The 21895-nt window shown below is 47.5% G+C and overlaps 1 protein-coding gene across 1 annotated transcript in view; it reads right to left on the reverse strand.

The window, feature by feature from the left end:
- Positions 1–4903: 4903 nt before the first annotated feature.
- Positions 4904–21895, reverse strand: part of Unc45b (unc-45 myosin chaperone B) — a 29356-nt gene continuing 12364 nt past the window's right edge. Inside the window, exons 10-20 of the mRNA XM_021176635.2 lie at positions 19729–20029; positions 17140–17234; positions 16814–16955; positions 16323–16463; positions 14959–15086; positions 13913–13979; positions 12183–12296; positions 11732–11847; positions 10815–10932; positions 8322–8477; positions 4904–6177 (exon numbers count right to left, since the gene is read on the reverse strand). Of these exons, the coding sequence (XP_021032294.1) occupies positions 5917–6177; positions 8322–8477; positions 10815–10932; positions 11732–11847; positions 12183–12296; positions 13913–13979; positions 14959–15086; positions 16323–16463; positions 16814–16955; positions 17140–17234; positions 19729–20029 (1639 nt within the window). The 3' untranslated portion in view covers positions 4904–5916. The remainder of the gene's footprint in view (positions 6178–8321; positions 8478–10814; positions 10933–11731; positions 11848–12182; positions 12297–13912; positions 13980–14958; positions 15087–16322; positions 16464–16813; positions 16956–17139; positions 17235–19728; positions 20030–21895) is intronic.

The raw sequence follows: 21895 nt of genomic DNA on the forward strand, positions 1-21895 counted from the left end.
ACACTGGAAGGAATGGAGGGCAGAGAAACTGTGGTCAGGATGTATTGAAAACAAAATTTTGGCTAAAAAGAAGGAATGTAAATAAATAAATTAAAATAAAATAAAAGAGGTCGTCCTCACTGCCTGTGATGTTCACAAGGATGCTATCAGACCATGCTTTCTTGGAGTGTCCTGGAAGTCTAAGCTCCGTAGGCTCTGGGGCTATCTTAGTATTCAAGTGGAAAGTGGAAACTTTTTGGCAGTTGATGAGATGTTCATGCTCAATTTTAAGAACAATTGCTTGGGAGGCTGAAGAGAAGGCTAGGAGTTAAGAGCGTTCCCTGCTCTTTCAAAGGATCTGGGTTCGATTCCCAGCACCCACGTGATGGTTCACAACTCTCTGTAGCTCCAGTTGTAAGAGATCTGATGCCCTTTCTGACCTCAAAGGGTTCCGCGGGTGCATGGTTCACAGACCCAGGCACAGGCAAACACCCATATGCATAAAAGAAAAATTAATAAGATCTCGAAAAAAGTCTCAATAGTGAACATTTATAACTAAGGTGGTTCTTCTTGTAACCTATCAAGCAGGAGGAAATCACTCAGCAGTGAAATACACACTTTAAAAGAGAAGTTCATAGCCAGGTGGTGGTACACTTCTTTCATCCCAGTACTCAGGAGGCAGAGGAAGGCAGATCTCTGAGTTCCAGGCCAGCCTGGTCTATAGAGCAAGTTCCAGGACAGCCAGGGCTACACAGAGAAGCCCTGTCTCAAAAAAACAAACAAACAACAACAACAAAAATAAAGTCATAAAGCCAAAGCACATTAACTAGATATGATTGGATTAAGGAAGACTGAGGTTTTAATTTAGGAAAAAAAAAAACCTTCCAAGATATTAAGGGATTTAAATCCACACAGGGGAGTTCACAGTGAGGCACCAAGCACATCAGAAGGCACAAGGAGTCAGCTCGGGACTAGGCTGCTCCTCACTTGCCCTTCCTCCCAGTCACTTTCTGCACACATGGTTGCTTTCATGCTGAGGTTGTTAAATAAAAGGTAAGCCCTGTAACAGCTGGAGAAACTTTCAAATTCTCGATAACAAGGAAACCAGCTTGTTAATCAACACATTTCCTGGGTGTGCCACTGAAAAGCAAGCAGCTACCTTGCTGGTCCTGAGCTCAGAGAGGTTGTAGGCAGAGAGAGACTGTTCTATGAATACTGCAATGACAGCGTTTGTCAAAACCCACAGGCCACGCAACCCAGAAGGAATCCTAACACACACAGCCTGAGGGCTTTGAATAATTATGCTATGCCAGTGTAGGCTCATCAGCTGTAACAAATGTGCTACTGTGCAGCAAACATCCTTGTGTGAGGATAAAAGGTATGTGGGAACCCTCTGCATTCTGGTCTACTTTTCTTTGAACATTCAACTGCTCCAGCAGGGTGGAGAAATGATGGCTCAGCAGTAAAAGCACACTGCTCTTCCAGAGGACCTCAGTCCAGTCCTCACCACTCAGGGGGGTGAGAATTACCTGTAACATCAGCCCCAGGGGATCTGAGACCTCTGGTCTTCTCAGTGCCCACATTCATGTGCACATACTGTACTCCCACAAACACATACGCTCTAAAAGCAAGTAAAACTGCTCCAGATGACAGCCATTCATTTTAAAGTAACTGGGGTGTGTATGCGTGTGTGTGTGTGTGTGTGTGTGTTTGTGTGTGTTTGTGTGCATATATATGTGTGTGTGTGTGGTTGTGTGTGGATGTGTGGACATTTATGTGTGTGGTTGTGTGGGCATGTGTGTGTGATTGTGTATATACGTATTGTGTATGTGTGCATATGTATGTGTGTGATTGTGTGTATTTATCTGTGTGTATGTATCTGTATGTGTGTGTGTGATCGTGTGCATGTATGTGTATGTATGTATATGTGGGTGCTAGGAATCTAATCTGGGTCCTATAGAAGAACTGGCTGTGCTCTTAACTGATGAGCCACTTCTGCAATTACTGGTTTCTGCTTTGAAGTCGGTACACATGTGGGTGATTGTGCTTTTCTACCGTGCATGCATGCGGCAAAGACTCATCTCCAGAGTCGTTCCTCCCCAAGAGTCATCCACCCTGGTTTGCTTTTATATTGTTAAAACACTTGTGTGTGTCTGTATGCTCCCACGGGAGTTTATGTGCATCACATGAATACGGGTACCCAAGGAGGCCAGAGAGCATTGCACAGCCTAGGATCAGAATTACTTGCAGTTTCCAGCGTGTGAGTGCTGGGATCAAAACCCAGGTCTTCTGCAAGAGAAGTTAAGTACTTCTAACTGCTGAACCCTCTCTCCAGCTCCTGCCTTGCTTTTTAATACAGGCTCTCTCACTGATATGCAGGGCTCATCAATCAGGGTTGGCTGGCTAGAAAGCAAGTCTCAGGGATCCATTTGTCTCCACCCTGCAACAGTGCTATCACAAACACTCGCTATCACACCAGATTTCTTTTTCCTTTTTTTTTTATTGGATATTTTCTTTATTTACATTTCAAATGTTATCCCCTTTCCTGGTTCCAGCCCCTCTCCAAACTCCCTATCCCATCCCCTCTCCCCCTGCTTCTATGGGGGTGTTTCCCCACGTACCCACCCACTCCTATCTCCTCACCCTCAATTCCCCTTACTGAGGCATTGAGCCTTCACAGGACCAAGGGCCTCTCCTCTCATTGATGCTAGACAAGGCCTCTGTTACATATGCAGCTGGAGAGGGCTGGAGAGATGGTTCAGCAGTTAAGAGCAATGCAACCACATGGTAGCTTACAACCATCTGTAATGGGATCTGATGCTCTCTTCTGGTGTGTCTGAAGACAGTAACAGTGTACTCATATACAAAAAATAAATAAATCTTTAAAGAAAAATATGCAGCTGGAGCCATGAGTCCATCCAGTTGCCACACCCAGATTTTTAAATGGACCATAGTGATGAAATTCAGGTCCTGGGGATTTACTAACTGAGTCATCTCTCCAGGGCCCTCCCATAGCAATCTTGACTGACTCACACAAAAAAGATGTTTTATCCAGACAATGAGAGGCAGCAAAACTCAGATTCAGGAATTCCCTCTCCTCAGCAAGTCCACTGGCTTTCCCTGGCTGTTCTTGGACTGATAGCTGAAAGCTCACACTAAAGAATGTGGTCTCTCCACCTCGCAAAGATAAGACTTGTCCAACCAGCCTCATGAGATTGAAAATAGTTTGGGCTGTGAGCCTACATCTGAGAGATGTTTCCAGTAAGTAGCTTACTGGCCCCAGTCACCCCTAAATGTGGGAAAAGGAGAGCAAGGAGAGTCTGGGCAGGGTCACACTTGCTATTTATTGCTCATTTATATATATATATATTGGATTTTTGAGACAGGGTTTCTCTGTATAGCCCTGGCTTTCCTGGAACTCACTTTGTAGACCAGGCTGGCCTCAAGCTCAGAAATCCACCTGCCTCTGCCTCTCCAGTGCTGGGATTAAAGGCGTGCGCCACCACGCCCGGCTTAATGTATATATTTTTAAAAGGTCATGGCCCAGTGTTGACTGTCATTCTGTCAGAATGAAAGGGTCTAATAAGCACAGTTTCCTACTTGAAAAAGGCCCATCTGAGGGCAGGCAGAGTGCATCAGAGTGCATGGGAGGTTCCTCACTACAGATAAGATCTGAGGAACTCCGGTTACCATGGTGACATCTGTTGTAGCTGTGCGCCTCTAGGGAACAGGAGGAGGTGACAGCTCCAGTCCTCCCAGAGTCTATCTAGTAAATACTCCTGTGTTAAAGAAACTTTCCACCTCTGGAAACCTTCCGCAGACCTTGTCCCCCACAATGACTTGAAATCTAACTGACCAGTACAGCCCTCCCTTTTTCATCTGAGAGGGATCTCTGACAGTGAAGGGGAATACTGTGGTGCCCACATCCTGACAGCACAACATTCCAAAAGTCAATCATCAATCAATCAATCAATTAATCAATATCTCTCTGTCTCCATCTCCAACTCTGCCTCTGTTTCTCTGTCTCTCTCAATGTTTCTGTCTTTGCCTCTGCCATGCCTACCCCCTCACATCTGATATTCCAGGGATATTGAACAATTATATTTATTGTACCAAAATAATATAATTATTGTATCAAGGGTCAAAACTCTGAATGTCACTTTCTACCCAATGTTGATGTCAGAAGTGGGTTTTGCTTGTTTGTTTTAATCACTATCTTGCTGTATAGCTGGGAATTGCCTCAAACTCATAATCCTCCTGCCTCTGCTTCTTGTGCGCTGGTAGTTCAGATGTGGCACCACATCTGGCTTCAGAACTGTTGACCCTTCATTAAGTGTGGGTAGAACTGAGACACACTAGAGTGAAGATGTTTAACAATAGCCTTCTGGTTTGTTTGTTTCTTTCTTTCTTTTTCTTTTTCTTTTTCCTTTTCCAATACAGTGTTTCCCTGTGTAGTCTTGGCTGTCCTGGAACTCACTCTGTAGCCCAGGCTGGCCTCAAATTCAAACACCTACCTCTGCCTTTTATGTGTTGGGATTAAAGGCATGCTCCACCACCACCCAGCCATTTATTTTGTTGCTACTTCATAACTGAAATTTTGCTACTGTTAGTGAATTGTAAGGTAAGTATCTGATATGCAGGATACCTGATATGGGACCATGCTTGGCTTCATCTTAATTTTATATCTATGGGTGGTTTGACTGTGTGTAAGTCTGTATACAACATCTCTGCAATGTCCAAGGAGGCATTAGATCTGCTGTGGTTGGAGTTACAGACAGCTGTGAACCACCATGTGGGTGCTGGGAATTGAACCTGGGTTCTCTGAAAGAGCAGCCCTACTCTTAACCACTGAGCCATCTCTCCAGTCCTTATATGACATTCTTAATCATCCTAGGAAGTTCATATCAACAGAGAAGCAGATCTCCACAAGTGAACTGCTCTTCTGTGGCTAAGCATAGCACAGAGATATATGCTCTTTTTTATTTGTCCAAAGTGCAGATTCCTTACTAACCCTCATTGTCAATCTGTCTGTAGGGACCTGCTAGGCTACTGGTCCTTCCTCTTCTCTTCTGTAATGAGCCATAACAACTATGTAAGTCCAAGAGCTTCTAGCATCTGCTTTTACTAGCACATGCAGAGAGCACACCGCAAAATAAGGTCAACTGGAAGGAATGCAGAGACCAGATGTGGAACTAAGAGGGAGAAAAACACACAGACACAGAGTAAGGCTGCTAATGACATTGAACGGAGCTGGATCTAGCAAGTCAAACCTTTCTGTGAGTGACTAACATATATTCATTAATCTTTATTTATGTTCTGCTCAGGGGACTTAAAGTTGATCTTATTGGTAGTGGCCATATCCATCTCACATGAAAGACTTTCTGCAATGGGCCACGACCTACTGTGAGCATAAACTGTGTTACCATTGAAATCGGGTGGCAGGGGTGGGCATGGGGCTTGGGCAGGGCACATGCAGTTGAGACACATAGTTTTGAAGTGTAGGAGAGGTTATGAAAATCAATAGAATTTGAATTAAACAACATCTGAATTAAACAACAGCATTGATCTTTATGGTCACACACCTGTTAATCCCTTCCTTGCCACTACACAGTTGTTTTTTTTAAATACAAAACAAACAAACAAAATCAGTCTACAGCCCATTATCTGGCCTGCAGAATTGTCTGACCTGCTTTCTGATCACAGAGAGAACTTATCCTACAAATTTCTGGGATGTGATAAATTTAGGGAGGTAGGAACACTCAAACTTTCCCAGGACCAAAAGGAAGAATCACAAATCAGGAGACAACCAAGTCTTTGCTTTGTAATGAGACATCATTGGCACTGCTGTGATCCTTAGCTGAACTGACACTTTGGGAGGACCCAGCTCACGACTCTTCACAGTTCAGGACCAACCCCAGCATCCCTGTGGGCCACTCTCTATGACACCGGCTTGATGAAGCCATAATCCATGCACTTGATAAGACACTCCCGGGCTGTCTGGACCACAGCTGCTCTCTTCTCATCTGGCTCCTGCTTTCCCACCACGGTCAGGATCTCCAGCAGCTCGCTCTCCACCAGCTTCCTCGCCAGCTCAGCATCCGCTGATAGCAGGTTGTGGGCAATGACCAGGCCCCGGTGCTGCACGGACAACTGGTCATGCAGGCAAAGCCGCTGTAGGATCTCCAGCCACTGGGTTGTCTGCCGAGTGGAAGTTGAAGAATCAGTGAGGAGGCAGAGGAAAGACTTTTCTTAACAAGAAAAACAAAAAGTATCAGCCGTGCCCACAGCTAAGTAACTTGATTATGACCACATATCTATAAATAGTAATAGACTAAACTAAAATAGACTAATAACCCATCTATTTATTCATTCATTGATTGATTCATTCATTCATCCTGCCTGTGCTTGTGTATGTGATGTGCATGAATGTATGCATGTTCCCATGTATGCAGGTGTACACACATGCAGGTGCACATGCACACGTTTGTTGTGCCTGTGTTTGGAGGCTTGAAATTGATGTTCAGTGTCTTGTCCACTTTTATTTGGAGAGGTAGCGTCTCTATTACACGCATCCACCCTGCCTGCCTGGCTTTCCCGTGGTTGCTAGGGATGCAAACTCTGGTCCCCCTGCTTTCACAACAAACACTTTATCCACTGAGCTGCCTCCCCAGCCCCCATCCATTTATTTATTATTATTTTTTTAAGCATCTTGAGAAACAGAAAGGCCTGCCCCCTGAACATCTCAGCAGAATGAAGATGCAGATCACTAAGGAAAGAGAGTCCTCATATGGGAAACACAGATAAATGCTCGCTTCTATCAAGCCAGGTGCCCTGTGAGACACGAGCTCCAGGCAAGCACACACGCCCTCCAGCCTTCAACTGGACTAAACACGAGACTCCAAGGTGAGTTCTCTCCTCATTCCTCTTCCATCCACCATCCATGATCGTGAGGACAAGTTGACTGTTGGGTACGGGTGCTCGGCCACTCTCATCACCTATGAGACAGTGAGGAAGCGGACAGCACAGCCAGGAGCTGACACCTGCCATCGGACAGGCACACATGAGGTAGCGCAGAAAAAGAAACATCTTCTGTATTCATTTGGATTCATAGAGGGCAGCCCTCAGGCCCCATTAGCCTTGCCTTCTGCATGGCCTCACCTAACTCATGGGCCTCAAGAGCCTCATGTGTCTGTCACTGATCTTCTACTAGGGACATTTCTAAACATGTCTTCCCAATAGAAAAAATGGGGAGATAATAATGCCCTGGATTCCAGGGTGATCTGAAATATTAAATGATATATTATGTGTATATGTCGTACACATATCTCCTTAGGACAGTAACCTACTTATGAGAAGTGCAAAGTGTCACCAACGTGTCCTAGTGGAGAGCCCTTGTGTCTAGTTACTCCAGGAGAAGCAACTCTAGAACAATGGTTTCTAAGTGTGGTCCCCAGGCCAACATTTTCCTCTCAGACTCCAATCTATTGAATCAGAACACCAAGGGAAACTGTTCTATCTATCTCCATGGGTGATGCTTAAAAGCATTATAGTTGGTTGGTTGGTTGGTTGTTTTAGCATTATCGTTTTGAAGAGCTTACCATAGGGCAAACAAACAAACAAACAAACAAAAACAACCTGAAGTCCAGAATCCACATAGGATGAATGATACCCAGCAGAGGCCTCCATGGCAGGACAGGAGAAGAAAAAAAAGCCTACACGGAACTCAGAGACCACACACACACACACACACCTGACCATGTAAAGGAGCCAACCTCTACCCCAGATGTAAGCATGTTTGAACCGAGCTGACCTGTTCACTCCCATGGAGACCAATGCCCTTGAGCTAGGCTCTGTGTGCAGAGATGAAAGGGTTTCGTGCTTGAGACTGACAGCATTACTCCCATTACAGCTGCTGAGGTGGCCACATTCTTACCATAACAGCCAGACAACCTGCCCGTGGCACAGAATCTATAGCCTCGTTGCCAAATCACCACCAGCTTCCTGCAGTGACCCAACCCTTTCTAGGCTTCACTGAGGAACTTGTGAGCCCCTCAACAGCAATGTGCACCGTGATGTTACCCTTTCTTCTGTAGGAATTATGCACACCCACAAAGGAATTGGGATGCACTGTTGTGAGAGGACTTTAGCTAATGCACCCAGGAAGTCAAACAGTCATGGTGATGGCCAATAGGCACAGTCTTTAGGTGTTAGGAACCGACTCCCGGCTGGGAAAGTTTGCTCTGCTGTCCAACCTCCCTAGATGAGCCAGGACAGTGATGTCTGAGGGTTATGAGACTCTATATACCTTACCCAGCTCCCTCCGGTCCCTAGCAGGTTCTTACCACCTCTGTCATCTTGAGGCACAGTTTCTTATGTGCCGCGGTCAGCATGGCCAGAGCTCCAGCTGCTGCGTTCTGCAGTTTGTGGTCATCCTCCCCACAGAGCAGCACCACCAGCTTCAGACGATCATTCCCATCGGCCAGGAACCTCTCCTGAACCTGTGCCAGGCAGGTGTGTGACTCGGTGAAAGAGGCCCCACATCTGCACCTCACAAGGAGCGACAGAGGCACCTGCAATTCCCTGACTCAGGATCTCTGAGATATTTGCTTTGAGCCAGTTCTGCATAAAACTCGTCCCTGATTACCTGCGTGAAGCAGGTATAACTCCTCACAAACAAAAGATTAAGGCAAAAGGAGGGGTGGGGTGGCACTTCCCACCTCCCCTATATTGTGTGGTCTACCCCTTCTGTTTGCAGCTCTTCTCTAGGAAAAATGCAACTTCTCTTTGGAAAATACAGACTGCTTCCATGACAGTCCTGGGCCTTTGTGGTCTGCAGTACAATGGGTTTGCATGGAGAATTGCACAGGAGCAGGGGCAATTGGGGAGTCTGCTTGGTATTGGGGAGTGATTGTCCTGTCTCCACCAGGTGACACTAAAGTGTCCCCGACACCTGAAAACAGAAGTGCCCTGACGCCTCCCAGCACCCTGACCTGTCACAGAGAGGTATCAAGGCCACATAACAGCTTGCTGCCATCCTTCAATAGAAGACAGTAAAATCTAGTTGTTCAGGTTTAAGGGCATTCTATTGGAGCAAATATCCAAAACGGGGATCTCTGAAAGAGGATAATTGTCATGGATCCCCAGGTAAGGTCCTCCATCTGCATGTCCCTGGATCTGGAGCAATAGCTATCAGACAGGAGGGGATGGAAGAAGAGGCCAGTATGGTCCTCTCTTGTGGGGACCAACTGTCACTGGAAGTAGCTGTCCCACCAAGGACCACAGCCCTCCCTTCTCTTATACCTGTGCCCATAGTCCAGTTATCAAGAATGGACTGGAAAAAGAGGTAAGTTCTGTCATCTGTCACTGGCAGGCCACCTAGGATAAGAGGCAAATTCTCCTTCTATATTCACTCCCACTCGCTACCAAACAGAGACCACTCCAGATTGGTAGGAAGGAGGTCTTCCTGATGCCCCCAAAGGCTTGGATTCCTACTCATTGTACAGACGAGCCACCAACTCAGAGGTGCTCTGATGTGACCAGAAATGAACTTCTGCTCCTTTAAGACCACTGTGTAATTGATTCTATTGTTGCAGCAGCAGGCACTCCCCAGGGAAGGCTGCCTCCTCTTTCACATTGCCCTCTTTATACCCAACACTATCCCTGATTCCTGATTCCTTGGACACACCCCTTTTCTCCCAGGTCCTAGCTCAGCCTCAGGCCAGCCCCCGGTGGACTCTAGTAACTCAGTCCCTGCTGACTGTCTCTAGCAAGCTTTCATAAGTTGGCTTTTCCACTATGTGGCGGTTAGAATAAGAATGGACCCATAGGCTCCTATGTTTGAACACTTGGCCCCAGTTGGTGGAACTGTTTGGAAAGGATTAGGAGGTGTGTGGCTTTGTGGAAAAGGTGTGTCACTGAAGATGGCTTTGAGGTTTCAAAAGACTCCTGTGATTCTCAGTATTCTCCCTTTGCAGCGTGGTTGTGGATCAAGGTGTGAGTGTTCGGCTGTTCTCTTGGCCTGCCATCATGGCCTCTAACCCTCCTCCAAAAATGTATGCCAAATCAAACAGTTTCTTTTATAAGTTGCCCTGGCCCTGGTGCTTTATCACAGCAATAGAATAGTAGATAAGACACTCTGGTAGCAGAAGTGTGTCTAAGACTTGAATTAGATATAGAGGTGAATAATCTCAGGCCTCATAATGTCCAGAAGTGCCTCAGGCCTGGAACTGTCATGTCTCTGATATGCCCTGTGAGTACAATGATGTTTGGTCACCATGAGAAGAAGAAAATATCCACTAGAGACTCAGAATTCATTTTCACTTTACATCCTGTGATTGTTCAGTGGTCAGTACAGCTATGACGCATTGCAGGTTCCAGAATGCACTGCAGGTTCTGTGGACCTGGTGACATTCACAGTGAGGTTTTTTAAAGTGACCCAGAACTGTATCTTAGCATCTCTTCACTGTCCTGTGGATCTTTAATGATTACAAATGATCTAGCCTCTTGACTTCCAAGAGCCCTGATCTCCCAGCTTGCCTTGCTATGACATTATTTAAGCTTAATTTACTTAGGTAAATGGCATCTTCCACCTCACTCAGACCACAGCTCAGCTTGGGATAGAATGCTGTGAAAATGTTTCCTGAGGGCTCCTACATGGAAACGGGGCAATACTCTGATTGATCTGGGGACTCCTGGGTTCTCTCACCAAAATGCTGTTTTAGTATCATCTCAGGGCTCCAGTCTCACCCCAAACCCAATATTCACATCTTGGTCACCCCACCTCTCTGAACCCCCAGCCTCATCCCGAGCCTGTCCCTCGGGAGCTCCAGCCTTACCTCCTTATTGAGCACCATGTTACACATGCATTCGGTGGCTGCCTGCCGTAGCTGGTCATGGTTCTCAAACATGTAGTTTTCAATGTCTGGCAAGGCCTTCTCCTTGAAGATCTTCTGCCTGGAATGGAGGGGAAGGGTGAGGAAGAAGGAGCCTCGAGTCCCCAGCAGTGAACATGCCAGGTTGGTCATGCAGGGTCCTTCCTCCATCTTCATGAGGTCCCTTCCACATCCTCAGCCTGTACAAGGCACTGAGCCCACCTCCAGAAGGGGCACAGATAGATATAAGTTAAATGACGTGACAATTGTCTCCCAGGCACAGTGACGGGCTCTGGGATGAATGTGTCACCAGACTGGAGAGTCTCATTACTGAACAAGGAAATTCTCTCCCTTTTCCTGCTGTAGGGGAGATGGAGAGTTACTCTGTGACCATGAGAGAGAAGAAAAGTCCTTCTGAAAGTTAAGGCAACAGAAAGGAGGGGAGAGGGGGCATTGGTTGACTGGCAGGGAGACAACTTTATAATCCCTGCATCAAACCACACCTGACCGGTTCATCCCAAACTTAATTTGCACGAGTCAATAAACTTCCTTCAAGCAGGGAGCCAGTTAGACCAGGTTTTCTGGTCTAAACAACAACACATTACAGTCCATCATCCCTCTGCTTCCTAGAAGGAACACCTACTAATCCTTCCATCCACCTGCCTTCTCCTTCCTACTTTAGGAGGCAGGATGCCTTTGGGACGTCTGCTTTATATAATCCTGTATGCTTTTATGGGGTACCAGCTCAAACCCCACCTACCCTTGATTCATCTTAGATGTCATCCAAGCAGAGCCATCAGTACATGATACATACAGAATTTCAACCAAACACTCTATGGATACCTCTATGTCCCTCTGCCCTCTCCACCTGCCCCACATACCTGAGTTTGTCACTGCGCCCAGACAGGTTAGTAAGTCCCAGCAGAGCCTCATAGTTCTGAAGCCCATCCCTCTGTGTGTCCAGGAGACTCACGAGGGGCCGCACCACCTCATATACCTGCGGGGGAGGCATGGGTCAGGTGAGGTACAGGCATTTCCCTGTCTCTTGCATCTGAAGCCCTATATTTCCAAAGCCCTTTCTTTCTCACACTCTGTCTGGTTTAATCTGTGATCCTGAGAGGTTGGGTTGTTCCCTTTTACTGTGCAGATGAGAAAGCTGAATTTCTAGGAGCACAATTGTGCTCACTAGAGGTAGAGCCAGGCCTGATGTCCAGGTGTCTGAATCATTATCCTCCCTCTGACAGCACCTCGACCCCTCTTTAGCAGAGATGAGGGGACAGGACCCTAAGAGCAATGGGACTCCTTCATCACCCTTTCTTCTCAAATACCTACCCTCTCCCCAGGGAAGGCAATATCCGGGTTGGAGACAGCAGCAATCTTGGCTAGCCCATGGGCTGCCTTCACCTTGCCCACATCTGTGCCCTCCAAAGCCAGGGGGATCAGGGCCTGCAAGAGAGAGCACAGCCACTAGCCAGCAACAGACATCCAGAAGCCTCTCACTCCTCTGGCTCCAGCTGCCCTCTGTCTGTCTGTCTGTCTGCCTGCCTGTCTGTCTGTCTAATCAGAGACCCACAGCATAATCAGCCCAGAGACCTGTTCCTTTCTAAACAGAGTCCGTCTGTCTAATCAGAGATCCACAGCATAATCAGCCCAGAGACCTGTTCCTTTCTAGACAGAGTCCCAAAGATTCATGTGTGCAAGGCTTAGTCTCCAGCTGTCAGGATGATGGGGAAGTGATTGGACTCTGAAGGCTCTGAGCCAACCCTCAGATTAATCCATTGATGAGCTCACAGCTGAAGGGGCAGTTGGGATGAAAGGCCTGGTTGGAGGGAGTACATCACTGGAGTGTGCCTTTAAAAAGGTGTGTCTTGTTTCCCTTCTACCTTCCCCCCTCCCCTTCTCTCCCTTCCCCATCTCCTTTCCCTCTCTTTCCTCCCTCTCATTCCTGACTCCTGAAGGGAGCAACTTTGCTTGGCTTCACACTCTGCCATGAGGTTCTGTCTCATCACTAAGCCACAGTGAGCCCGTCATGGACTGGAACCTCTGAGAACATGAACCCAAACCAATGTTTCTTCCTCTAAAGTTGTCATCTCAGATATTCGTCACAGAGACAGAGTCTGACTAACCCAAACATGTATAAAACAATTAAATACTTATCAAGGATTCACTGCCTGGTTCCCAGGACTGCCAAGGTCTCTACCTTCACTCCTCATTCCATTTTGAAAAAAAAAAAATAATAATCAATAGATTGATTTTTGCTAGGTGTGGTGGCACAGGCCTAAAATCTCAGCACCCAGGGAAATGAAGAAGGAAAATTACAACAATTTCAAGTCCAGCCTGAAGTGCATACATGACAAGAACTGGCTAGCCAGGGCTACAAGGTGAGACCCTGTCTCAAATAATAGGAGGAGGAGGAGGAGGAGGAGGAGGAGGAGGAAGAAGAAGAAGAAGAAGAAGAAGAAGAAGAAGAAGAAGAAGACGACTTTGTATTTTACATTTTGTTCAAGCTAAATCTAATCCTATTTATCTATTTATTGAGCAGCTACTGAGAATTGATGCATCTAACCTACTTCCCACAAGTATCTGGAAAGTTAGACTATGATTTCTTCTCCCCATTTTGCAGAGGAAGAAACTGCAGTTCAGAGGGACTAAAGTGCCCAGGTTTGCACAGCTAAAACAAAGAAGAGCAAACTCCCACTGCAAAAGAAGTTTTGGTTTCTGTGGAGAAGCCCATGGTCTGCCTTCCAGCCTGAACAGAAGGGGCTGTGGATGGGATTCCAAAGTAGATACCAGGGCATTATCAAATCAAGAAGGAACAAGTTTGGGCCAATGAATTAGATGGTGCAGATAACTAAGTAAGTGTGTTTTGCGAAGTTAGGGTGGTGTGAAATACATGACTTTGGAGTGGGACAAGAGGGACTCACATATATGCATGTATATGTAGTATTAGTAGGCACATGAACACACACACACACACAGACACACGTGTGTGCGTGCACACACATGCTTCTTCCCAGTAGATCACCTTCTAAGACAGCAAGGACCTCATCTTGCCTAGTTACCTTGCCACCACCTTGAGCTACAATGGTGCCCCGGTCCTTCGGGTTGTCACAGAGTGCCAGGAATACCCTGCAGAGACAATGATAAGAGAGAATGAATATTCACAATTCCCGTATCACATTTCCAGGAACCACCACAAGCCAGTCAGAGCCAGGAAACCCTAGAACAACAGTAGAAGCCTTGAAAGGCAGACTGCATGCCCTTACTTGGAATGAACCACCTTTAAAGGAGACTGTTGTGGCAATAAGTGGGGGCAGGGAATAAGATCAAGCAAGACCTAAAATATCCATCTCATTTCTATTTCTGGAATCAGCCAACAGCTTCCTGCTACCCCCAATCCAGGAGAAACTCTCCAGGCCTACCCCTATCCCTGGGTAGACAGGTTCTATCCTGTTCCTGGCCCTGGTCCCACCTAATCCCACCACCACTCATAACACTAAGACATACCACAGGAAAAAATAAATTATACTCTTTTTTTATTATTATTATATGTAAGAACACTGTAGCTGTCCTCAGACACTCGAGGAGAGGGAGTCAGATTTTATTTTGTTACGGATGGTTGTGAGCCACCATGTGGTTGCTGGGATTTGAACTCCTGACCTTTGGAAGAGCAGTCGGGTGCTCTTACCCACTGAGCCATCTCACCAGCCCCAAATTATACTCTTTATCTCTCCATCCTTGATGCCTTTTCCTTCCCTTTTCTTCTTTTGTGACCCTATTGAGTTACCACCGCTACCGGGAGGCCTTCCTGGACGCCCACCCACTTACCTTCTAACTTACCTTCTAGTCTGGGTGGTTGGGACCTACTGCCTGGACTCCAACCCCTGTGCTTCCCTGTCATGGCATTTACACTGTGATGTAACCTGCCTGCCTCCCCCTAGGTTATCCTTCATCTTTAAGAAAAAAGTAACTAAAAGGACCTCCAGATGCAAGTTTTCAACTATGGTGACCTGCCTTCTCCTTGTTCTCCATCCCCTGGCTTAGTCTCTACCATTCACCTCCACCCAGGCTTCTGCCTCCCAATCTCCCCAGCCCACCCTGATTGCACCTGGCCAGCAGCTCCTTGGTCTGGTCTGTGAGGATGGCACTGTCTGCCTTCACCATGCAGGCCAGTGCAGATATGACACCTGCCTTCAGGAGACGTTTCACCCGCAAGTCAACGAAGTCCTTCTTGTCCTGGAGGGAACAATGGATGGACATGGGGAAGGGACCAGTTGTCAGCCCCAGGTTGAGTCATTATGACAGATGCTCAGAGTGGGCAGTGGACAGGATCAAGGGCATGGTGCATAATCTCTGGAAATGTGCTTAACCTCTCACCTAGCCATGGGGCATGTACCTATGCTACATCCCTACCTGGATGAAGCACAGGGATGCAACTCAGTGGTAGAGCACCCGCCTAGCATGCCCAGGATATCACAAAGAAATGAAACCCATTAAGAGAATGAGTTGGCGACAAGAGCAAGTTCCCAATGTCTGGCACAAAGTAACACTCAGATTCTGATTGTTACAATAGAAGGGAGGAAAAAAAAAAAAAAAAAAAGACTTTCCGTGAAAGTAACACTCGGATTCTGATTGTTACAATAGAAGGGAGGAAAAAAAAAAAAAAAAAAAAAAAAAAAGACTTTCCGTGAGTTACTTAAGAAACCAACAGCATGGCCTGGAGCTAGACCGAGCCTGAGCGAGCGGGCGTCCGGAGCAAGCGGGGGAAGGGGGGTCGGGAGCGAGCCGGGTCCGGAGCGAGGGGGGCAGGGTCCGGAGCGAGCCAGGGTCCGGAGCAACCGGGGGTCGGGAGCGGGACCCCGGAGCGAGAGGGGCCCAGAGAAGAGAAGGGGGTTGAGGGGAATCGGTATAAAACAAAACAAAACAAAACAAAACAAAACACCAGCAGCCGTCCTGTGGAGAAGGCCTCACTACATGGCTAAGTTCTCTCTACTGTCCACCACCTCATTTTGTAACACACATATGATTTTTATCATTTCCTAAAATCCAAACGCTCTCACTTGCTGGGAGTACTTTTCCAAAATGGTTCATATGCAAATGACCTGCAGATATATCCTTGTGTGGGGATAATCACCTTACATACCCTTGTGTTAGGGGTTTTGTGACATTTGAGCATAGAAACTCGGCATTCATATCCCTAAGTCCAGATACCCCAGAAAAGTCAAAATTCTATGACTAGGAGGCATGAAATGAAACACAAGTGTCCATGAAATCAGCAACAAATGTTGCAAAATGTTCATCTGGCTCTGTTTAATCAAATTACAAAAGCTCCGACCCTAGTCAGAAAATTAAAAGACAGAAATCATGAGCGCCACCTAGTGGGAAAAATTGACTATTGTCATCGTCAAGCCGCTCATGGTCTCAATGTTTTTCTAACCACACAGCTCCTCGCCTGAGCTGCCCTGTACCCACCTTGGGGTGCTCCTCTGGCACATGTTGCTTGGAGAACTTGGCCAGCTGCACCAGCTCAGGGACGACCTCCTTGACATCATAGCTGTTGGTGCAGTTTACCAGGGTGTTGGCCACTGAGTAGAGGATGGTCTTGTCACTGGTCTGGAAGCCCCGGGTTAGGAAAAAGCAGAAAGGAGTCACCAGAGTGATAGATCAGAGGAAGTCTCTAGGCTGATCCTAGTGAACCCCCTCCCACTTCCAGAAGAGTCTAGACACCGTCTGTGCTCCCTCGGGATCTCGCTGCCTAAGGGTCCCAGACAGATATGTTGTCCTATCATTTTGACAGGACAGAGCTGTGAGTCCCACCACCAGAGGGCTATCCAGTGAAAGAACCAATCTGGCTTCACCACGGAGGGTGGAGCCAGGGTGAGCTCACAGCCAGCTGAGCCCTGAGCACCAGGGCCAACAGACTGGCACCCTTCCCTGCGCTTCGAGATCTGGACCACTCTTGCCTTGGCCAACTCGAACATGGCCTGCAGAGCAGGGATGTCCTGGACAAAGTCGTCCTTCACGTCAGCGTCCAGCGTGAGGTAAGCCAGGCCCTCCACTGCCCAGCGCCGCGTCCGGGTGTCTATGGCGGTGTTACACAGCCACCTGGAAGCGGAGAGCGAGGAAACCAGTGCAGAAGGAGCCAGGGCTCTGACCAACAGTGACTGAGGTTCAGGATAACAGGTAGCCAGCGAGGGGGCTTATCCAGCCTGACGTCACTGAAGGGCATCCCAGAAATCCCTCACAGAGGCCCATGAGGAGGCAGAGGTTCCAGAGGGGCATAACTTACTTTCGACACTGCTTGGCTAGCTTCTCCGTTGACCCTTCAGCAAACTGTCTGAGACCATAGTCGGAGCCCCCAGCTGAGCCAAGTTTACAGAGCCCCTGTGGCGAAGGGATACAGGAGGATCAGCAACACTGAGGCCTGAGCCAGGGCCTGTGGTCAACACTGTCGCCCTTTCTCTGCCTGGACACACCTCTGTGCCCATGCCACCTCTTCTGAGATGCCCTCCCCGGTTCTCCGACGTGGGAAGATGCCCACAAAGTCACAGGTCCTCACCATTTTGACTTCTTCTATGTTTTGAAAAATTTGCACAAGAGAATCATACTAAATATCTGTGGCCGCTGTGAGAGACGGTGTGAGAAAGCAAAGAAGTCCCATCATGTGGACAACAAATTCAAACATACAAAGTCTAACCCAGGGGGGGAAAATGGACCCTTGTCAGGAAAAGAGCAATGTCTTCTGGGGCAGAAAAGCTATCATGCCCACAGCAAACAGAGTGGTGCACATCTTTAATCACAGCAGACAGGCAGCAGAGGCAGGTGGATCTCTGGGAGTTCAAGGCCAACCTGGTCTACAGCATGAGTTCCAGGCCAGCCAAAGCTACACAAGCAAAAAATTGACTGATATGAGGAGCTGCAGAGATGGCTCACTGAGTGGGGCCCTTGCTGTGTAAGCATGAGAATGCCAGCTCAGATCCCAGAACTGTGTGAAGGTGAACATAGATAGCATGCATGGGTCTATGATGCTAAGGGTTCCTTCAGTGAGGCCAGTCAGTCTGGTTATGCAATGGCATGTATCAAACAAGGTAAAAAAGCAACAGTCAACACCCAGGGTGTCCACTGATCTCCAGACATGTGCCATGACACACAGACACACAGACACACACAGAGTTTTTTTTTTTTAATTATATGACCCAGGCAGAGTGCTGCAGGCCTATAATTCCAGCTCACAGGGGAAAGAAGCAGAAGAATAATGAGTTGAAGGCCAGACTGGCCTACAGAGTATGTTTGAGGCCAGCCTGGAATCTAAAATAAGACTCAAAAGAAAAATGTCTGGAGCTATTGGCCCCTTTAATTCCAGCATCAAAAAGCTGTGGCAGGAGGATTGCAAGTTCAAGGTCAGCTTGGGATACATTATCACAATAAGCTGCAACCTATCTTCTAAAACAGAACTGCAACAACAAAAACTATTATTGTGGTCTAGAGAGACTGCTCTGCGGTCAAGGGCACTGACTGCTCTTCCAGAGGTCCTGAGCTCAATTCCCAGCAACCACATGGTGACTCACAACCATCTGTAATGGGATCTGATGCCCTCTTCTGGTGTGTGTCTGACAGCTACAGTGTACTCATATACATAACATAAATAAATATTTTTATTAAAAAATATCTCTGCCATATTGCATGTAGGAGGGAACTTGGGTTTGAGAGACTATGTTTATGAGAGGGTAGGTGCTTAAATGAAATAAATTGTTTGGAATACTAAATGTCTCTAGAGAAAAAAAAACTATCAATGTGAATTCAAATCTAGGTCAATGAATCAAATCTCTGTAATTTCTTTATCAGGTAAAGGAAGGAGAGTGTAAATAATTCAGTAAGGCGAAAAGAGTAAGACTGAAAGTCTGATAGCTGGCTAAAGACACGCATTTGTTGGTGTCTGCTCTGCAAGCACACTTCCTGCTTCCTGGACAGTGTCCATGTTTGTGTCTTCACGGGATGGTAATTTCCTAGTGCTAAGCTCAGGGCCGTCCTCCTGACTTCATTCTCACAACCCTACCTATCACTTTGTCTGCAAGGGCACATGGATAGACCTGGGGGGGGGGTCCCTAGTACCTGCCCCTGCCCTCATACTGGCTGGTTTTATGCCTACTTAACATAAACAAGAGTCATCAGAGAGGAAGGAGCCTCAATTGAGAAAAAAAATGTCTCCAAAGATCCAGCTGTAAGCATTTTCTTAATTAGTGATCAAGGAGAGGGGGCCCAGCCCATTGTGGGTGGTACCACCCCTGGGCTGGTGCCACCTGCCTTCAATGATATGGAAGTGAGTGCAAGCTGAATTAACCCTTTCCTTCCTAACCTGATTTTTGGTCATGGTGTTTCATCACAGCAACAATAACACTAAGATAGCCCTGATGGTGGTTTGGATATGTTTGACCCGTGGGAAATGGCACTAACGGAAAGTGTGGCCTTGTTGGAGGAAATGTGTCGTTGTGTAGGCAGGCTTTGAGGTCTCCTAGTGCTCAGGCTCCACCCAGTGCAGAAGGAATCCTCCTCCTGGCTGCCTGTGGCTCAAGAACTCTTAGCTCCTCCAGCACCATATCTGCTTGCATGCTGCCATACTTCCCACCATGATGACGGGCTGAATCCCTGAAACTGTAAGCCAGCCCCCATTAAATGTTGTCCTTTATATGAATTGCCTTGGTCACGGAGTCTCTTCACTGCAATGGAAACCCTAAGACACGCCTCCCTCAAGGATGGGCATGCCCCACTCAAGTATGGGCACGCCCTCCTCAAGGATGGACACGCTCCCCTCAAGGATGGAGGTCCTGTTTTATTCATCCTGGTATCCCCAGGGGCACTCAGCGCCCAGTCCACTCACCACCAGCGTGCGGATCTTGATCTTCTCATTCTTTGTGGTCTTGTAGATCTGCTTGAGAAGCGTCACGCCGTTGGTGATGATGAAGGTAGCCCGGCTGAGCTTCGTGGAGGCGTGGATGAGAGCCTCCACAGCCACCAGCTGGTCCGCCTCACGCTCCGAGCCACACAGAGCCACCATCATCTCCATCACACCTTTCATGCCCAGCAGCTGATTGCCCAGGTCAAAGGGCCCCTGCAAGATGCCGGACACCGTCTGGATGGCATTTACATTCTTGTCCATGTCCTGGGGGTCAAATTTGCTCCTAAAACAGAGGACAAGGGTGGTCAGGAGAATCAACCCAAGGAGGTAGAAAAGATAGCATGAAGGAAGATTTAAATTGGCCTTTCTTCAGGAGCTGTGTGGCACTGGGCCAGTCACTGAACCTGAGTCTCAGCTCTTTGGTCTATAAATAGAGAGCATAATGCTGTTATTTCTTAAGGACACATGACATCATGGCTGCTCACAGGGTATGTCCCCCTGACAGCACATTGACCTTCAGGATTGACCTTCAGGGAGTTGAATTATTGGACAGAGAAGGAAGCAGCATTGAGGAATGCATTGGCCTGCATTGCAGTCACCCCGAAATTTCTTTGATGAACTGGGGTACCCTAGAATGTCATTTCAAATTGGGATGAGTGACAAGTCATGAGATGCTAGTTACAGCCCCCTCCGCTGAGGCAAGGACCAATAGGAGACCTCGGCTGATGGCTATCAGCCAACAACAGCTCCAGCCTTCCCTGCTTGGGGGGACAGTGCATAACCATAGTCACAGACAGGCCCAGTGAGGCACCTGAGGAGCTGCCCTCTATCACGTGACGGTATGGAACTCAATTTGGAATCTCATGAGATGAAACAGTGAAGGGGAAACAACCAAAAGTAGGGGTGGAATGGCCCAAGGACATAAATGGGGACCAGAGTACACACAGAGCCCCAGAGTTAAAAGCAGTGGATGTATCCTACAGACACCCGTGCGGGCTGAATAGCCACCTGACAGCTGCCTTATCCCAGTAGTCCCAGCTGACCAACAAGCTGTCTTCCCCTGAGCTCAGGGACGTTGACCAATCAGGCCTGGACACTCTACAAGCATGACTTCCTCACGTGCATGGAGGACCTACATGGGTGGCAACTCTTCCTGTATCCGCCAGCCCATTCATGCGTTTAAAGAGCCACCACCTGACCAAGGCTTGCTCAGGGCTTCATCTCCCACCTAGCTGGAGCTTGCATCTCAATAAAAAGCTTTTCCTTGTAGCTCTCTAGGTCCAGGCTTTTTTCTTTAAAAAGAAAATTTCTAAGGCTTATGGAACTAAGACTCAAGCTGCAAGGCCAGGGGGATTTCTGAAGTTAGTAGGATGGGCTGAAGCTCTGGTAGGCAGCTTCAGCCATGAAGGGCTTTAAAAGCCAAAGTCAAGGTTGGTAGGAGAACAGGACTGAATGGGCACTGGCACGCTGGGCAGCTCAATGTAGTTCTTCATTTAGCAGTTGAAAAAAAAAATACTTAGGTGATAGGTATGTATCAGGCTTGTTGCCAGACATAGTGGCTCACACCTTTTATCCCAGCATTTGGGAAGCAGAGGCGCTTGATTTTTTTGAGTTCAGGGCTAGCATGATCTACATAGAGAGTTCTATGCCAGTAGGAGCTACATAGTGAGACCTTTTCTAGAAAAGATAGATAGATAGATAGATAGATAGATACATACATACATACATACATACATGTATACATACACAGGTAGGTACAAAGATAGATACATATGCGGGGTGCGGCCACAGGCCCGGTGAAACCCACTTGTTTACTGCCTTGCCCGAGCATGCGCAGTGAGGCTGCATGCGAGGGCTGCCTGCCAGGCTGGACAGTTCCTCATGATCCAGACCTGTCAGCCTATCTGTGAATGACCTAAGCTCCTGCCTGGAGCGTGTGTGAATTCTGATTGGATGAGGTGGGGTGGAGCTAGAAGGAGGAGTCGGAGTGAGTAGTGAGAAGAGTTTAGCCCTTTCTGCTAGAAGGATGGAGTAGTAGAAGCTGCTGTTGTAAGTGGTAGGAGCTAGCTGTTGTAAAAGAAACCAGTAGTAGTGAAGAGAGTTTGTTTAGCCCTTGCCCTAAGAAGAAGCTGCTGAGGAAGAGAGCTGT

Source organism: Mus caroli, unplaced genomic scaffold, assembly GCF_978045245.1.
Source record: "Mus caroli unplaced genomic scaffold, Mus_caroli_1 scaffold_13, whole genome shotgun sequence".
NCBI classification, from domain to species: Eukaryota; Metazoa; Chordata; class Mammalia; order Rodentia; family Muridae; genus Mus; species Mus caroli.